Source organism: Dermochelys coriacea, chromosome 16 (assembly GCF_009764565.3).
Source record: "Dermochelys coriacea isolate rDerCor1 chromosome 16, rDerCor1.pri.v4, whole genome shotgun sequence".
In the NCBI taxonomy this organism is placed as follows: domain Eukaryota; kingdom Metazoa; phylum Chordata; order Testudines; family Dermochelyidae; genus Dermochelys; species Dermochelys coriacea.
Window position 1 is genome coordinate 25,682,967 of NC_050083.1, and position 19,708 is coordinate 25,702,674.

The 19,708-nt window shown below is 40.2% G+C and overlaps 1 protein-coding gene across 17 annotated transcripts in view; it reads left to right on the forward strand.

The window, feature by feature from the left end:
• The window catches only part of RALGPS1 (Ral GEF with PH domain and SH3 binding motif 1), a 443,114-nt gene that overhangs the window by 74,163 nt on the left and 349,243 nt on the right, over positions 1 to 19,708 (forward strand). For 14 of the 17 annotated variants that reach the window (XM_043498706.1, XM_038375127.2, XM_038375131.2 and 11 more), the window contains one exon: positions 12,204 to 12,330. In XM_043498706.1, coding sequence (XP_043354641.1) covers positions 12,274 to 12,330 — 57 coding nt within the window. In that variant the 5' untranslated portion in view covers positions 12,204 to 12,273. Of the gene's footprint in view, positions 1 to 4,067; positions 4,079 to 10,353; positions 11,313 to 12,203; positions 12,331 to 14,918; positions 15,057 to 19,708 lie in introns of those variants that run through there. The other 3 variants (XM_038375136.2, XM_043498708.1, XM_043498707.1) reach the window with 3 other exon arrangements.

Here is a 19,708-nt window from a genome sequence, read left to right on the forward strand (position 1 = left end):
CGCACCATGCGGCTCAGCCCCATTCCGCTGGTGCTGGGTTGGGGCCACACCATGCAGCTCAGCCCTGCTCCAGCACTCCAGAACGGATTGGGCGCAGGGTCAGGGCTGCACGACGCAGCTCCCAGAAGACCTGGCATGGCCCCACTCCAGCTCCTATGCATTCCAATGGGAGCTGTAAAGGTGGTGCCTGTGGATGGGGCAGCATGCAGAGCCACCTGGCCATGCCTCCGCGTAGGAGCCGGAGAAGGGACATACTGCTATTTCCACGATCCGCTTGAGGTAAGCACCACTCAGAGCCTGCACCCCCTGAGCCTCTCCCCAACCCCCTGCCCCAGCCCTGATCCCCCTCCCGCTCTCCAAACCCCGCAATCCCAGCCTGGAGCACCCTCCTGCACCCCAAACCTCTCATCCCCAGCCCCACCCCAGCGCCCGCACTCCCAGCCGGAACCAGCACCCCTTCCCCCTCCCCCCTCCCCTGCCCCAGCCCTGATCCCCCTCCCACCCTTTGAACCCCTCAGTCCCAGCCCAGAGCACCTTCCTACACTCCAAACTCCTCAGCCCCATCCCAGAGCCAGCAACGCAACACCAATTTTGTGAGCATTCGTGGCCCGCCATACAGTTTCTGTTCCCCGATGTGGCTCGTGGGGCAAAAAGTTTGCCCACCCCTGCTCTAGAAGCAGGAAAATGTGATGCTCTTTGATCAAATTCAGAGTCATTTTTTTCCCTAGGTTCAATACTACTCTGACACGTTCCAAATTCAGTTTGCTTGTGTATTTCTGAAAGCAACCCCTGTGATTGAGTATTGTTTCCACATCATCCAAATTAGATAATAACTCATCAAGTAGCTGCCAATACAATTCATCTTTCCTGATTTCTGTCCACCTCTGGTAGCTTTTGACAGTTTTACTTTCTTTTGATTTTCTTGATAAATACCACATTTTTAAAAGTTCATGGAGTCTTTTTCTCTTTGATGTAAACTTTAAGGGGCTTGTATCCACAATATCTTCAAATACTATAATGTCCCTGTAGCGGTAAAATTCCCAAAGTATATTAGCATTACCACCACCAGTACCACCATTTTTCATTTTGTACAAGTATACAGACTTGTGCTAAATTAGGTATAAATTAGATCTATGTTAGTATCAAAATTGCCATTTTTGTTTAGTGAGCACTTTGTTTGAAGCCCAATATGAAGCTGTATATTATCTTTAATACTAAAAAGTGTCACTGAATTAATAGCTAGTTTCCAGAATATTTCAAAGGCTAGTATTGCATGCATAAGCAATTACAAATTAAAATCTTCTACCAGGCAGACTAGATGCTACGTAGTACGTATGAAAGCTTACAAATGGAGAAGCATTACATTAAGAATTCATGTACATTTATATCTACCCACTGTGCATTACAAACTATGGGCACAGAGTCTGCTGCTACTAGCACACTACCTTCAGTGTGAAACTGATCTGGTCAGTAAATTTCAATTGAAGATATGGATGAGATACTTAGACAATTAAGAATATGTGATGTGAAAACATTTCATGGTAGATAATTGCATAATGTTGATTTTCGTCATATATGCTAAACAGTTTAATCATTTCTGAAAAAAAAATACTTGCTCATGCAAAACTAATACAAATCTTTTACTACATTGTTGTTTGGTAGCTTTGACCAATAAATACCACATTAAGGAGTTGGAATTAACTTAAACCAGGGGTCGGCAACCTTTCAGAAGTGGTGTGCTGAGTCTTCATTTATTCACTCTAATTTAAGGTTTTGCGTGCCAGTAATACATTTTAACGTTTTTAGAAGGTCTCTCTCTATAAGTCTATATTATATAACTAAACTATTGTTGTATGTAAAGTAAACAAGGTTTTTAAAATGTTTAAGAAGCTTCATTTTAAAATTAAATTAAAATGCAGATCTTATCAGTTTAGTGCAGTGGTTCTTAACCTGGGGTGCACGCATCCCCGGGGGTGCGAGATACTCTTTCTGGGAGTGCAAGACATGCAAGATTTTTTTTTTAAAAGGTAAATCATTGAAAACACAAATTAAGCACAGGCACATAAGTACAACTACTTTGTTTCATCAAACCTATGTATTTATTAACATTATACACTTTTTAACGATTACAGTAATATACTAAGTTTTTAAGTTTTCAAGTTTTTAAGCTAATTGTAGTGTAATTTTTTTATAAGGGCTGCAGAGCGTTGGGACTAGGCCAAGAGCAGAGCCCTGGGCTGGCTGCCGGTACCCCAAGCCAGCAAGAGGGCTGAGCAGGGCTGGAGGCCCAGACCCAGGATGGCAGGGGGCCGGGCAGCTGGAACCCCAGACCAGCAGTGAGGTGAGCAGGGCCGGCGGCTGGTATCCCAGGCTGGCAGCAGGCTGAGCGGGGCCGATGGCCAGGACCCCGGCTGACAAGGGGCTGGTGGCCGGAACCCCAGACTGTCAGTGGGCTGAGCTGGGTGGCGGACAGAACCACAGACTGGCATCGGCTCACCCGATGCTGGTCTGGGGTTCTGCCGGCTCCTGCCAGCCAGGGTCCTGGCTGCCAGCCCCGCTCAGCCCACTGCCAGCCGGGGATTCCATCTGCCAGCTCATGCCAGCCGGGGTCCTGGTCACTGGTCGCACTCAGCTGCTAGATCCTGGAAGGTATCTAGCTGGCATAAGTTCAATCCTAACAATACAAAAGTGATTTTAGTAGCAAGGAGGAAGCTTTTGGAGAGGCTGTGAGAAGAGTTACCTCAGCTGCTGCTGGCCTGGGGTTCCATTCACTCAGGTTGGCAGTGGGCTGAGCGGGGCTGGTGGCTTAGACCCCGGCTGGCAAGGGGTCGGCAGCCAGAACCCCAGACCATCAGCAGGCTGAGCGGGGCCGGCAGACAGAACCCTAGACCGGCAGCAGGCTGAGTGGGCCCGGCAGACAGAATCCCAGACCGGCGGCGGGCTGAGCAGAGCCAGTGGTTGGGACCCCAGCTGGCAGCAGCGTGCCAGTAAAAATCGACTCACATGCTGCCTTTGGCATGCGTGCCGCAGGTTGCTGACCCCTGACTTAAACAGTAAAAACTGTATTCATAGTTATGTTGCAGTTTTTCTGAAACTATGGGGAAAATGACACTTTCTCATTTTGGATACCATCGTTTCACCTTGCCTACAGGTTTATAAGACCACTTAATAGCTCCACATCATACCTCATCTAAACATACATGAAATAAGCTTTAAACTGATATATGATGTAGGGTTATGCAAGGTGGATACAGTAAACTCCAAAATATGGGTCTTTTTGGAATATTGATGCACACATATAACAATGAAATTATTAAAAATATAACAAGCAATGATCATGGCACACTAGTTGCCTTGCCATTGTCGGATATACTGAAGGATTTGTGACATCATCAACCTGAGGAAAAAAATCTTTATTCAACCCAGATTTTTCAGCCTCCTAGCTTTCTCACTGTTCTGCCTAGAGAGGATTGTGGAAGGTGTCTAGCTGGCGTAAGATCAATCCTAACAATACAAAAGTAATTTTAGTAGCAAGGAGGAAGCTTTTGGAGAGGCTGTGGGAGTGGTTACCTCATCCAGTGAGGATATATGCTCATGCTTTTCTCACTGTACAAAATCTTGGAATCTTACTAGATCCATTGCTGCCCTGGATTCTCAGATAATAAGGTTTAATTTTTATATGGCTAGGAGGTTGCCAGCATGTCTTTTCAATCTGGCTTTTAACCTATTGTAGATCATTTGTTAGCTGAAGAGCGATAGCGCATCAGTTGGCTGATGAATTGTTGTCAATGGGAGAGGTGAAGGGGTTGGTAGTGTTATAGTTCTGTGGTCAAGTTGCTCAGCTCTTGGTATTGTTAACTCATGTAATTGTGCCTATGGACTGGTTGTTGGTTGTGTATGTGGCATGTGTAACTTCATTACAGTTGATGAGAGCGAGACATGCACCTAGAATAGAATATGTACCCTGTCTCTGCTAAGTCTGTAGCACATACTATGCAGAATTACTAGACACCTTCATTTACTCACCATTACCTATGACTTATCTGTTTCACAAGCGTTTTAAAAGTTGTGCTCTTCAGTTATTTTGTCACTAGGTGGTACTGTTGCACAAGGCATCATGATTTAAATCACTAGTCAGGAAGACTTGATTTAATCATGGATTTCTACATAAAAGTGCATTCTTGTTGGTTGTGATAACCTTAATACATATTCTTCACAACTCAGAGATAGATGAGGGTTTCATTTGTAGAAGGTACACACTATACATTTTTAAACAGTGATTTATTTTGAAAACTTTTCAGATTAGTTTTACAGCTATATCAGAAAATGAATGATTGTTCGGTTATTTCATTTACCAAAGGTAATTGAAGCAGATATTTATGAAGTCATTGGGAGGTGAACTATCTCCAGTTCAACAGGTTAATCATTAATATTTGCAGGATTTTCTTGCCATGCTGTATTAGGAGGAGAACATCACCAGACAGACATTTAAATAGTTTTATTTAACTAAAACAACAACGTTATGTATTCTGGATTTTTTTCTTCAACAGCAAAACATAATATTTTAACAAAACAAGCAAATGAATTTTTGAATTTAGTTAAACATTCAAGTTTTTTAAAATCTAGTTTGTTTTTGTTAAAATTGTTTTTAACTAAAATAGTTAAATGAAATATTAAAAAAAAATTAAATCGACTATGTCAGCCCAGATCAACATGAGAAGCTTAAAATATTGGCTTCTGCAGCTAACTCAATCGTCGTCACCTTCATTTTTCTGTTTGTTCGTAATCTGGAATAGAAAAACAAGCTTTCCTGCTTTTTCAGGTCCCAAACAATTTTTCAATTTGGAATGAATTAGTCCAAAGGAAGAAAATATTCTTTCTACACTGGCAGAAGAAGCTACTGCTATTAAAAGTAACATTATCACTTCAACAGTCTCTGAATCCAAGTGCTTAAGTGACTTCCACCAGTTCACTGGTGTGACTTTCTTTAAAACATCATCAGCAAACAGATATTTCTTGAATGGTTCACCCTTAGCTCTGAAGTTTGTTATAGTTGGCATTATAGTGAGATGATTGCTGGATGTCCATGTCATAGCTAGCTCCTCTTCTTCAGCAGTTAAGGTTTGTCCCTGGTACCGAATATTGAAAATATTTGCAAGAAAATGAGCTGGAGATAGTGCTTGTCCCATTCGTTTTTTTAATGCTTGTAATTTAAATCTGTCATTGCATATTTCTCTTTTTAAGATCTCACTCAGTTCCTTCCAAATTTCAACAGCATCAGCAATAAAACAGCTTTTTCCTGCATTTTGTTCAAGGCTACAGAAAAAGGCTTCAGGGTACTCGGCATGTGTTCAACATTTCTCTGAAGCCCAGTATTGAGAACTTTGGCTGTGACAGTGTCATCTATTTTTTTCACGATTTTGTTCACAAACTGTCATCAGATTAGGCCAGTTCTTGATATAGTCCACTGCTCAAAACAGTCCACTGCTGAGTTCCATTGCACGTCTTGTGGGAGCGTTACCTTGGTTCCTCCCACTTTTTTCAGAGCAGCTGCTGCAAAGTGGTTTTTATGGAAGTATTTTGCAATTTCAACAACATTAGTCTTTATTTCTGGAACACTGAAGTCTTTGGCTAAGAGGTGCATTAAATAAGCACTGCAACCATATATTATTAGTTTGGGACTCTCTTATAAATAATTTCTTCTCATCTTGGATACATTTGCAGCATTGTCTGTGACCAAGCTGCATATTAGACATTTGAATTTTTTCTCCACAGTTTGTTATAGCTTTTACTGCTGCTACTTGTAAGTATTCTGCTGTGTGTGCATTTCCTGATGTATCAATTGTTTCTGTAAGGAAGACATTCCCTTCTTCTGTTGTCACACAAGCACATACAACAGGATTGTTGTGGACATTGCTCCACCCATCAAGACTCAGTTAACAATTTTACCCTCTAGACCTTTTGCACACTGCTCAATTTCTCCTTCATACACTTTATCCAGCAATTTGCCTGCAACATCTGCTCTGTTGGGTGGACTGTATCCTGGTCTTAATGGCTGAACAATGTTAATGAAGTGTGGGTTCTCAATCATATGGAAAGGCGAGTCTGTTGCATAAAAAAACTGGGCAATTTTTTCATCAATTACCTCTTTTTGTAATCAGCTGATTCTTATCACAAACTTATCTACGATTGTTTCTGGATGATGGAGATTTTTTTTTCTTTTTGCTACAGGTGATATACTATGGCTATGTGACATATATGATGTGACCGAAACACTATCATTGGCAGATAACTCTAAAACTATAGAAAATGATGGTGATCTTGAAGGTGGATAGTCTTTAGAATCCTGTATGTTGAGGATGGATTCTCCTAAACAAAATAAGTTAATGCAGTTATTATTACCATACTGCTCATTTAGTATTATTCATTGCATTCACTGACACTCAGTACTGCTTTAAAAGTGAAATTGTAAAAGGAAGATCTGCCTATTTCAGCTGTTTATTTTTTATCACAACTGCATCTAAAATGATAGTACCATAAAGTAGCAACTATATTTTTTGCTCAAACATGAGAATCCAGAAGGAAGACAGGCAGTCCTTAAGAAAGAAGTATGAAATAAAAAAGTTTACCAACGTGAATGAAGATCCTGCATGTTCAGACATGTTCATTTCATCATCTTCAACGCAGCTTCCTCCTGAGAAGGAACACTTCCCATTATATTGTTTCATTCGGGAAACTAGGCCTTGCATTTCTTTGTTGCGCTGTTTGCATTTTGCACGCATGCCTGTCTTATTCACAGGTAGAGGAACTTCATTAAAATATTCCCAAACTGGGTCTCTTTTATGGACTGCTGACATTATAGGTTTTCCCTTCTAGTGAGAGAATGGTATGGTAGATCTCAAATCAATGAAGGCTACACTCAGAAAGACCTCAAGACTTCTGGAATATGCTGCTCAAACAGTTTCACTTTTGTTTCTACTGCCTGTCCCTCCCATCTCACATTTATCTCCAGACTTCTCCTTCTCCAGATCTATTCCGCCCTCAACAATCTTCTATTCATTGAACTTTTTGAAACTTTGCACTTTTAGAGAGAGGTTAAGGGATTGACTCTGTGCACACAAATTTGCAGAGGGACAATAGGGTGAGGTCTGTTATTTCTCACATCTCTCTCTATTATTTATTTAAAAATATTTTTGCTGTTAACAAGCATGTTATCTCTGGAGAGACGAAATCCATAGTTTGAGAACTGCAAAACTAAGCATCTCTGATGGTATCTTCTAGACTGAGCACTGAGTCCCATTGGGTAGATAGAAAGGTTAACCTAAATAATCTATACAGAACCCCCTGGAACAGCATAAGATTGGGTTCCTAATCCATGAACTATTGGAACTCATTTATAAAACATTTCTTAAACATTACATGAATATATTGTCTCGTACTATAGAATTAGAATTTATAATCATTATTCCATGATGAGATATCTTTGAGGTATAATGTTTTAATTAAGATACTATCTTTAGATAGGTTTTTTTCCTCAAAAATCCGATTTAAATTAAAAACGATTTAAAAAAAATCATTGATTTTTATCCACCCTGCTTAGAATCATAGAACCATAGCATTAGAAGGGACTGCAAAGGTAATCTAGTCTACCCTGTGCCAAGATGCAGGATTTCTTGTGTCTCAACCGTACATGCTAGGCTATTCAGACTCCTTTTGAAAACCTTCAGTGAAGGAGTTTCTATGAGCTCCCTAGGCAGTTCTTACAGTTAGGAAGTTTTTCCTGAGATTGAATCTAAATCTATTATGCTGTAGTTTGAACCCATTGCCTCTTGTCCTGCCCTCTGTGGCAAGAGAGCAACTTTTCTCTATCTTTTTTATGATACCCTTTCAAGTATTTGGAGACCACTATCATGTCCCCCCTTAATCTCCCTTTTCCAAACTAAACACATCCAGTTTCTTCATCCTTTGTTCATATGGCTTGTATTCTATCCCTTTGATCATCTTTGACACTTGTTTCTGGATCCTGTCCAGTTTCTCTACATCCTTTCTATATATTAGAGAGCAAAATTGGACACAATACTCCAGGTGAGGCCTAACCAATGCTGCATAGAGTGGTACTATCATCCCTCGTGACTAGCATGCTATGCCTCTGTTAATGCAACCTAAAATTTTATTTCCCTTTTTTGCAACAGCATCATACTGTTGACTCATGTTGAGGTTGTAATCCACCACACCTCCCAGATCCTTCTTGGCAGTGCTGCTGCCAAGGCCGTTATCCCCCATTCTGTATTTGTGCATTTGGTTTTCCTTCCCTAAGTGTAGCACCTTACATTTGTTTTTGTTGAATTTAATTTTGTTGTCTATAGCCTAGTTCTCCAATTTATCAAGATCCCTTTGAATTTTAGCTAAGTGTTTGCAAACCCCTTCCTCCCCCAATTTGTGTCATCTGCAAATTTTATCACTATGCTGTCTATTCCTACATCCAGGTGATTAATAAAGATGTCATAGTGGATCACAAGCTAAATATGATTCAGCAGTGTAACGCTATTGCAAAGAAGGCAAACGTTCTGGGATGTATTAGCACGAGTGTTGTAAGCAAGACATGAGAAGTAATTCTTCTGCTCTACTCTGTGCTGGTTAGGCCTCAACTAGAATATTGTGTCCAGTTCTGGGCGCCACATTTCAGGAATAATGTGGACAAAATGGAGAAAATTCAGGGAACAGCAACAAAAATGTTTAAAGGTCTAAAAAAACACTGAGGAAAGACTGAAAAAAATAGGTTTATTTAGTCTGGAGATGAGATGACTGAGAGGGATATGACATAGTTCTCCAGTACATAAAACGTTATTATAAGTAGGCGGGCGAAAATTGTTCTCCTTAACCTCTAAAGAAAGGACTGGAAGCAATGGGCTGAAATTGCAGTAAGGGTGGTTTAGGATGGACATTAGGAAAAAATTTCTAACTGTCAGAGTAGTTAAGCACTGGAATAAATTGCCTAGGGAGATTGTGGAACCTCCATCATTGGAGGTTTTTAAGAGCAGGTAGACAAACACCTATCAGGAGTGGTCAAGATAATACTTAGTCCTGCCATAAGTGCAGGGGACTGCACTAGATGACCTCTCGAGATCTCTTCCAGTCCTGTGATTCTATGTTAAATAACATTGGACTGTAATGGGGCGACGCCCCCATCCCCATGCCAGGTTGGGCTACAGTAGGCCGGAGTGGCTGTGCAAGGTGGCAGTCAATCAGGGCTGAGCAGGAGGCAGCCAATCAGGGCCAGGATAGGCCCTATATAAAGGCTGCTCAGGCAAGAGGTAGTCAGTCTCTTCCAGACCTTCAAGGGAGAAGGTCTTTCTCCTGAGCAAAGGAGACCAGCACCCAGGACAGCGTGGTGCTGGGCAGGCTTGGGGGAGCTGAGGAGAGCTCCCGCCCAATACCTGCCAGGCTGCAGGCCCTAATAGAAGGGCCCACAAGGTGCAAGGGGGCCAAAGGGGAAGCGGTCCAGGGAGGAGAGGCGGACAAGGGGAGCAAAGGAGGGGAGGGAGGCCACTGCCAGAGGGTTCCTGGGCTGGGACCCAGAGTAGAGGGCAGGCCTGGGTCCCCCCTTTCCCCCTTGTATTACACCCAGCCGTTAGAAGTGGCCATAGCAGACTGCACCCGACCCCTGACAGAAAGGGGTTAGACTTTGGGGGTGTGGTTGGCCACAGTGGCTGGGGCGAAGCAGAAGGACTGCTGTTATTCCCCCCCCCCCCCCCGAAGGGGGTGAGCGTGGACTAGGGGGCACTACTGGAGGGCAGCGTCCTGAAGAGGACGCTGCGAGAAGGGGGCAACGCAGGTCCAGATGCCAAGAGAGGGCGAGAGATGGACGGGACACCACCAGCAGAGGGCGCTCCACATGGACTGAGCTAATTCCCAGAGGTACTAACAGGAGGCATCACAGTGGTGAGTGCCAACCCCATCACATGGACCCAGAACAGATCCCCGTGGAATCCCATTTGAGACCTCCTTCCAATCTGACATCATTCCATTAATAGCTATTCGTTTTTTTGCAGTTGTTTAACAAATTATGTATCCACTTAATGGTAGTTCTACTGAACCTGCATTTCTCCAGCTTACTTATCAGAATGTCATGTGGGACTGTGGTCAAAAATCTTGCTAAAATCCAGGTATATTATGTCCACCACATTCCCATATCCACCAAACTAGTTACGCTGTCAAAGAAGGAAATCAAGCTGGTTTGACATGATTTGTTCTTAGTAAATCCATACTGACTGTTAGTGATTAGTAAGGCTGCGAGTTTGTCACGGAGGTCACGGATTCCGTGACTTTCTGGGACCTCCGAGATTTCTGCAGTGGAGCCAGTGCTTGGGGTGGAGGCAGCCCGCAGAGCTGCTTGGCCGTGCCTCTGCCTAGGAGCTGAGGGAACGGGATGTTGCCGTTTCCAGGGAGGCGCAGAGCAAGGTAGGGAACCTGCCAACGTCTCCCCTGCTTTACATCAAAAGCCTGAAAAATGGGTTTTCAACAAAAAGTCCATTTAATCAATCATTTTGTCAAAACAAACACATTTTGACTGAAAATTTAATAATCAGTTCTAATTAAGATACTTCATGGACTGATCTGTATTTTAATAGTCTCCAAATTGCTCCATGATCTTAAAGGCAAAGGGATAATTTAATGGTGAAAGTCAAAATCATTGTAGGAGGTAAAGTCTTGTGCCTTAAAAGCTTATTTGAGTTAGCATGTTCCTGCATCATGAGAGATTTGCCATTGTGGTTGAATGAGTGATTTATTTAGAAATAGGTATTTAATCGTCTATTTATGAACACCCTTCCATTGAGAAAAGAGTGAATTTAAAATCCATGTTGATATATATATCACAGTCATTGAACCCATATCATAGATGATGTTTGAGTGTACCTTTTTGTGTCATATTTTTTTCTTTATAGAATAACTGGACTCTTGTTCATTGTTTAATATACTAATCAGTTACTTGTTGTCACAATATCAAATGTGCATAACTAATTTAAATATGTATTTTTATAACTGTAGACCAAGATTTGTTTTCAAACAAACTTCCTGATTATACAAGATTAAATCTATGTCAAGCTACATGTTATGTGTTTGCCCTCCATTTGTTCAGGTGAACAATCAGAGTGTGATATTAGATCTCCATATGTTGTTAGACGAACACTATTCTATCAATGTCCAGGAATACTCGATGCCATCTGCTGCTTGCCAAGAGCTTATGAGCATTTCTTTTGGATGTGAACTTTGCTGCTGTGATTCATGCATTTGCATTAATCCAGTTTCGGGTGATAATATGTGGTCTTTGTTGGAGAACACCTGAAATCTATCTGGAAACTTAAGTTGGAGTGGAATGCAGCAGTCCACTGATTTGTGGTACCTCTTGATGGTATCATTTATCATCTGTGCTCTATGATTTGCACAAACTGCCTGTTGATTTCTGGAAATAGTTTTTAAGGTGATGTTTTAAATCTATGAAGCCCATAACAGTTCGGGACCTGCTTATTTGAGAGACCACCATTCCCCAGGCTGTATTGTCACTATTCTTGTTGAGAAGAGACCCTTGAACTTGTCAGCAGCCTGCTTTTTAATGAGGAGGATCAAGAGCGCTCTCAGTAGAGGCCCCTTTCCTTTGGAATGCTCTGACCCTCTGCCCCAAAGCAGCCTGAATTGACTTTCCAGGCACACAGCAGAGCTTATTTGAGTGGGCGTTAGTGGAGTGCTGAGTCAGTTGAGGGTGGGAAAGTGTGATAGGTTTTCTGAAGCTCCATTGATTGCATAACTGGTGATTAGATAATGGATGGTAAGGTGGGAGGAAGAAGTGCTGCTGCTTTGGTTAGTTTTTAATGTGTATCTCCTAAGTTCTTGTGTTCTCAGTGTAAGTCAAGGGTGCTCAAGGGTTTTCATGGATGCCTTCTGATGTGGACTTCTTCTTAGACCTAGATCTAAATATAAGCATTATATTTGTTTCTTTCCTGAACTGACTAGGGGAAAAAAAAGTGTTAGTATAGTATTATGATAAAGTCACATAGTACTCTTTTTGATTTTATACTTCACAGAGAATTCTTCCCCCAACATATAATGATCTTTTTGTTCCACACATGTGGCTGCTCTCTCACAAGAGAATAAGAAAATCCCTTAAGTCAGTTTTTCATAAATACTGTATATTTGCCTTACAGGAGTTCTCCATTCATCATGTTGTGTCACCAGCAGTGGCTGAGCTGAAATTTCCTGCGTCTTGGGGAGAGCATGTATAAAAGGAATGGCCTCATGGCCAATGTGACCGTCACCTCTGCCACTCTAGAGGTACAGACTCACTGTTTATTTTCATTTTGTTAGATTCTATGTCAAAATAAAGTCACAGCTTATTTTGGCTTCCACAGAAATCCTTTCTGCCATGAAGCATGTCAGCCTGGTTTTTTAGGAACAGTATGTTTTTTGACTATAAAATTAACTTTGAATGCTGTACTTCTGAATGTTCACAGCTCATGCAAAAAAACCTTTCTTTTATGCTTTTGACAGCTGTTGTAACTTGTTGATAGATTTAAATCTATCTATATTGAATGATTATTTGCTGAAGTAGTTCTTTCAAATAAAAATAATCAGCTACCCAACTCTGAATTGGGCCTTAGGGCTTTCCCTTTGATAGAGAATTTTGAAATTTTTGGCTTTCATTCTGAGTAAGAACAAAACCAAATTTCAAAACGTCCAGTCCTCCATGAAATGGAATTACCTTTTCCCACATAGTTCTATGTTCAAATGGTAAAAACGCATAGGTGTGGATGCAAGAAGGCGGCTATTCAGTGGCTATTGTGGGGAAAATAGTATACCACGGGCAAAATATGTAGTGTATCTTGAAATGTATTGGCGTTTAAAATCTCAGCTGGTGTCTTGTGTATCTCCTCTTGATACTATTTTTCTTTTAAATTGGGATCTGTTCAGGGAAGCTGCTGTAAGTAATGATCATCTAAGCTCTCGTTCTTATTCACGGTCAGTGTCTATTGCACCATACTATATAGCAGATGTTTTTGCTTTCACTATCTTATAATGGCCTTGTGAAGAAATTTAAAAGATTGTTAAACCCAGTAGCCTTGCTGGTTTGATTGCATTACATTATAAATCTCTTAATTTAAACTAATCCTTTGCGTGTGCATTTTAAATTCCTCCTAGAGAAACAAACTCATCTGTTTTAGTTTTTAAACCACATTTTCAATTTAGAAGGTATTACTTAAAATTTAATTTTTTTTTATCCAGGTCTGCTTTAGGATTATATAAATGTTCCAAGCTCGTGAGTAAGGCTGTGTACTGTTCTCTTACTGTAGTGGTGTAAAAGATCTAGGATCTCTGATAAAGATCCTATTGCATATTAAAGGAAATGTTGCTGTGCTGAAGAGCCTGCTCATTGTTAAACTGTTCAGCTATCTTAAGCTATTCAGCTGATTTAGAAGAGTAGCAGTGGTTGAAAATCTTGAAAGTGTAAAAATCACTTTCACAAAAATTACTAGGTTTTAGAAACTTCTTCAATATTTTTAAAAAGGCTATTTTTTGATGGATTTTTTTTCCATTTGAAAAATTTTAAATCAGGTCTTCAGTTTAGTAGATTCAGAAGAGCTTGTATGCCAGTGAACAGTTTATTGAAGACCAGGATCTTTGCCATAGCAGTGATTCTTTTACACACAAATCAATACTCATCAAACCAGTGGAGCACTTTGTTGAGGATACTGTTCTTCATGAAATCATTCAGCTGGTTTAGGAGTGGGCTGAACCGTTTCACAGGGGTCTTAGTCTTCAAAAAACTGAACAGGTAGGGTGCAGAAGTCAATTATCTCCAACACAACACAAATGCCCATGATAACAAAATCTGTTTTCCATCCCAGGCTTGGATGCAGGGAACGTTACTAAGGGGATATATCAAAATGCAATTTTGTATTCCTCTCCTAAACTGTTAGTCTTCCCCATACCATATTGTAGAATGAAAATAGTTGTAAATCACTATTTTTCATACAAAACAAAGACTGAGTTCCCGCTTTAAGTGCAAAACAGAGCTAACCTTAAATATGGTGTGTCAATGGCTCTGCCACAATAATTTGAGGAAAATCATGTACTGACTATGGGGACTGGACTAAATGAAGTAATAGGTCTTTTGCATCTCTGCATTTTAATTCTGTGAACTCTTTGGTCTGTTGTACTAGTTTATGCTGTTTATCTTATGCTTCATGGATCTACTCATAGTTTCATTTTTTCCCTTGAAATGCTTGAGGAGTTGAAGTTAAACTGCTCTATTCCAAAAGCCAAGATTTTAATATGAAAGAACAATTCTCAATTTTTGTATCCTGTGTAATTTTGCCAAATGTTGCTGTAGTTTTGAAGTCTGTTCTGCTTCCTACTTATTGCTTTGACCTTTAAGAAAAACACTGAGCAGCATGGCCATGTTGAAGACCCTTATAATATCCAACATTTGCATGCCAGACAACAGTTTGAGAAATTCATCCAATTTAAAAAAAAAAAAAAAAACCTCTTTTCAGTTATATTAACTAGAATATACTTTGTATGGACAGAAATAATTATGCAGCTTTGTAACATTTTCAAAGATTGAACTGTTTTTATTCAAGGTAAATGCAGAACAGTCTTTAAAAGATGTACAGTAACTTTCTAATCTTTAAGTGAAAACATGGTTATGAAATAGAGATTATTACCATTTTTTTGCTTGAATTCTGAGATGTCACTTTTAATTTTGGTTTATTGATGCCACTAGGTCTGCAGTGTTAAAGCAAAGTAGATTTTGCTACTGCCTCCATCTTCAAAAAGGGAGCGCAGTAGGTTTAAGAATCTTTTTAAAACTGTTTTTCTCCAAATACAGATGGATTACAAGGTTTGTGCATTTTCTCATCCAGGCTTGTTAGGCTGAAAAGAGACTGGCCAGATTCTTTGGCCTCATCTGCACTGGAAAAAAATTGAAAGTATAATTCACCACGTATGTACCATCTCTGGGTGGCAGCAATGGTGGAGACAGTAATATAGACAAGACCCAGGTATTTTTATTACCATGTTGCCACTTCTGCTACTGCTGGTAGAGTTTTACCGGGGGTGAATTGTCATTTTTTTTTTATCCTGTACGGACAAGGCATTGTGATGATCAGTAAGAATCTGATTGAGATCTATACCATGTAGATTACAATTTGGGCACAGCTCTAAATACGAGGCTGAAATTGAGGTCACAATTAAAAACTTTGGTTTAGGGTGGTGGCTGCAGTTGAAATGAGCTGATCTACGACTGGTCAGATAATAGATGTTATCTGCTATAGGGAGATTACCTTGGTACCTACATGCCCTTGAGCATTAATGAAAATATATCTTCAAAATACCTCTGTAAAATAAAAAAAGTATTATTCCCAGTGTACAGACAGGGGAACTGAGGTATAGAACAATTTAAATGACTTGTCCAATGTCATGCTTCCAAGCAGAGAACAGTCCTAGTACAGTGCCCTAACCACAAGACCATATTCCAAGCAGAACAGCATAATGGTTTCTAAAGTGACATTGCAGATTTACTGTAGTTGCTGAATAAGATTATTATATGAGATGCCAAACAAATGCATGGAAATAGAGATGGTCTTGCAATTTTTCGGCACAGTGGAAATCCTAACTACAGGGTGACTAGTCACTAGTCTGTACTACAAGTTTGTGTAATATACAGTGACTTTTTATTTTTCAAGCCTTTTAACTAATGATGCAGGATTATTGAAATGAGCTGGTTTGTTACTGTCCAAATTTGACCTCAAATCTCTGTTATTAACCGTTGGGTTTGCTTACTGGCTTGAATATACTGTAGATTCCAGTAACTCTGCACAGTTTTTCCAGACACTACCATCTTGGGAAGGCTGAAGTAAATAGGAATCAATACAAAATATATTTTATAACCAGAAAATATTTCCAAGTTGTTGAGTTTGGGAGAAACCACTAAAACTGCACAAGATGGGGCAGGAAAAAAAAATTTGATTAATCCAAGTGATCCTTTTCGGGGTAGATAGGGCGTACACAAGAGTTGCTAGATTAGATTAATAAAAGTCTTTTTCGTTTGTTTTTAAGCCCTTGCGAGATCTCCAGTGCTTGAGATTTGGGCAGCATTTACAATTTCCTTTTATAGCACACTCATATCTTTTTAACTCTTTCAAAGTGTAGTGTTTACTCACATTAATGCAAATTGTTCTCACATTGTTTCAGTATAGTCCCCCAAAGAGCCTTTAACTCTCACCATTCCCTAAATAATGTTAATATGTAAATTTTGCTAGATTTGTGGATCTTGAGCTGCCAGTATATCAATTGTTGTTATTTATTAATATTAATTTTAAGCATTGACAGAGCATTTAGCAATGTACAGGGCACAAATATAAAACAGTTCCTGCCCCGAAGAGCTTACTATCTATACTTCTCAATCTTCAAACACTGCAGTGTTCAGCAGAAGAAATCCATATTTTGATCACTTATTGTATTTTGATCACTTCTATCTTGCTGGTTCGGAAAATTATAATTGGCAAATGATGTTTTAATGATAAAACCTGTTTTTGAGAATATTTTCTGTCTCTGTAAACCCAATTTATTCATAGAATTGAAAAAAACAAATTTCCTCATGTGCAACCATAAGGAACCCCCTAAATGGGTCTGCAGGCTTTGAACCCTGAGCTTCATATTCACAGCACAGACTCATACTGATTCAGCTAAAGGAGTAATTTATTGTGCATAAGGATGCAATCTCACTTTGCCAATGGGCAACACAGCTATTTCCTCGACAGTCATAGAATGATGGAGATCAAAATTCCTGGGTTCTTTTCAAAACTCTGAGAGGAGAACGTGGATTAGTGGTTCGAGACAGGCTAGCCAAGCACTGTAGAATTGTAACATTCAATCTGAAATGTATGGTAAATGAGGCTTGAGTCTGCCATGTTAGAAACCGTGATTGTATTCCCATTTCTGCCTAAAATGACTACATGCAACTTCTATTATCTTATTTGTAAAATGGAGTGCATGACACTTGATTACTTTGTAGGATTGGGGGCCTGAGGTCTTACTCAATATTAAGGCCTATTAAGCTCACAGAAATATAAACAGCATTTCTGAGGATGAGCAGAACTCATGGTCTCCTGGCTTCCAATCCAGTGCATCTTCCTTAGACTACAAAATAGTCTGTGGGGGAGGGTGTCTCTTTCGTGTCTACAGAATAGGGAGTCCATTTCAGCAGAAATATGGAATTTTATACTTGAAAACTTACTATCCGTAAGATAAACTGAGATTATTAGATACATTGGAAAACCCAGAGAAGAAGAGAACCTATTTTTAGTGTAGTTTTATTACTATTATTTATTAACCTTTTTCATGAGCATTATGGAGGGGAGGAGTGATGGGGATTGCAAGAAGAGACAAGATCCAAGGTGTAGGCTGCAAGACAGAATTGGGCAGGCCATGAAGTCAAGGACAATGTTTGGCAGTTTGTGTGCGAATGGGAATGTTTGAGACTGGGATGTGGATGGTCATGCCAAGTGGTTGGAGCTGGAGTCAGACCTAGTGGTTGGAGCTGTGGTCAAAGGTCAGATGGCAGAGACAAGCGTCGGAGCTGAGAATCGGAGCTGGATTACCTGGAGTGAAGCAAGACACGGACAATGCTGGGTCCAAGGCAGGAGCAGGGCTGGGTCCAAAGCTGGAATAAGGCAGGAGCGGGACTGTAGCAAGGCAGAAGTAAGACTAAGAATAAGTGAGTACAGGAGCAATCACATCTGTGGGTGAATGCTTTGAGCAGCCAGCAACAAGCTGCTGTTGGGTTAAGGGCAAGCCCTCTAGCTTCCTTAGCCAATCAAATGGGGCATTCTATCATGTGGTCTAGTTCAGGGGTTCTCAACCATAGGTGTGTGTACCCCATGGGGGTATGCAGAGGTCTTCCTGAGGGTATATCAGCTCACCTAGATATTTGACTAGTTTTACAACAGGCTACCTAAAAAGCACTAGTGAAGTCAGTACAAACTAAAATTTCATACTGATAGTGACTTGTTTATACTGCTCTATATACTATACACTGAAATGTACAATATTTATATTCCAATCAATTTATTTGATAATTATATGGTAAAAATAAGAAAGTAAGCAATTTTTCAGTGGATAGTTCTCAGAAAACATCCACTCGATGTGCAGCGGAAGTCAGAAAAGCGAACAGAATGTTGGGAATCATTAGGAAAGGGATAGATAATAGAAAATTGCCTCTATATAAATCCATGGCATGCCCACATCTTGAATACTGCATGCAGATATGACACTCCATCTCCAGAAAGATGTATTGGAATTGGAAAAGGTAGAGAAGAGGACAACAAAAATGATTAGGGGTATGGAACAGCTTCCATATGAGATCAGTTAATAAGACTAACTTTTCAGCTTGGAAAAGAGATGACTAAGTGGTGGGGTATATGATAGAGGTCTATAAAATCATGACTAGTGTGGAGAAAGTAAATAAGGAAGTGTTGTTTACTCCTCGTAACACAAGAACTAGGGGTCACCAAATGAAATTAATAGGCAGCAGATTTAAAACAAACAAAAGGAAGTATTTCTTCACAAAGTGCACAGTCAACCTGTCGAATGCCTTGCCAGAGGATGTTATGAAGGCCAAGACTATAACAGGGTTCAAAAAAGAATTAGATAAGTTCATGGAGGATAGGTCTGTCAATGGCTATTAGCCAGGCTGGGCAGGGATGCAAAACTATGCTCTGAAGTGTCCTCTGTTTGCCAGTAGCTGGGAATGGATGAGAAGAGATGGATTGCTTGATCCGTTCATTCTCTGAAGCACCTGGCATTGGCCACTGTTGGAAGACCGGATACAGGGCTAGATCGACCATTGGTTTGACCCAGTATGGCCATTCTTATGTTCTTATAGCATGCTGTGACACTTTTTGTATTTTTATGCCTGATTTTTGTAAGCAAGTAGTTAAGTGAGGTGAAACTTGGGGGTACACAAGACAAATCAGACTCCTGAAAGAGGTACTGTAGTCTGGACAGGTTGAGAGTCACTGGTCTGGCTGATGCAGCCCAGCTATGTTCACTAGGCTGTCAGAAGACTGAGCAGGTGCAGGGCCTTATCCCTGACACAGAGCCAATGAAGGCATTCGGAGAGGGGCTACTATGGTCAAACAGGGCAAGGAATATGATTTTTGTGACTGCAGTTTTGGATGGACTGGATAGGGGTAGCGTAGGAATTGCACAGTACTGAGGGAATGAGATTGCAGTAATGAAGACAGGAGATGATCAGAACATGAGTAAGCATTAGAGTTGCATTTAGCTGTCTCAGAACTGAATGGGTTTGAGATTTTCAGTAAGTTATGTGGAAAGAAAGCAGCAAGATTTGGATATGGCTGGATGTGTGGAGAGAAGAGCCAAAGCTGTTCCATTTGAGCTTGGGCAATACCTTTTATCTGACTGTTTGCTTTCTAATCTAAACTTCTAAAATAGCCTTGTTAGAAATGGAAACTTCTAAGACTTGATACAACTAAAATTTTACTGGAAAAAACATCCTAGTATTTTTTTAGATTTTGAATGAAAAGCCTGTTCTGATTAGATAGCTATATAATTTGTCTGTGGTATAGTAAATACTAACATTCATGAGCCACATCTATTTTCAGAGAAGATTTGCAATGCACTGCATGAA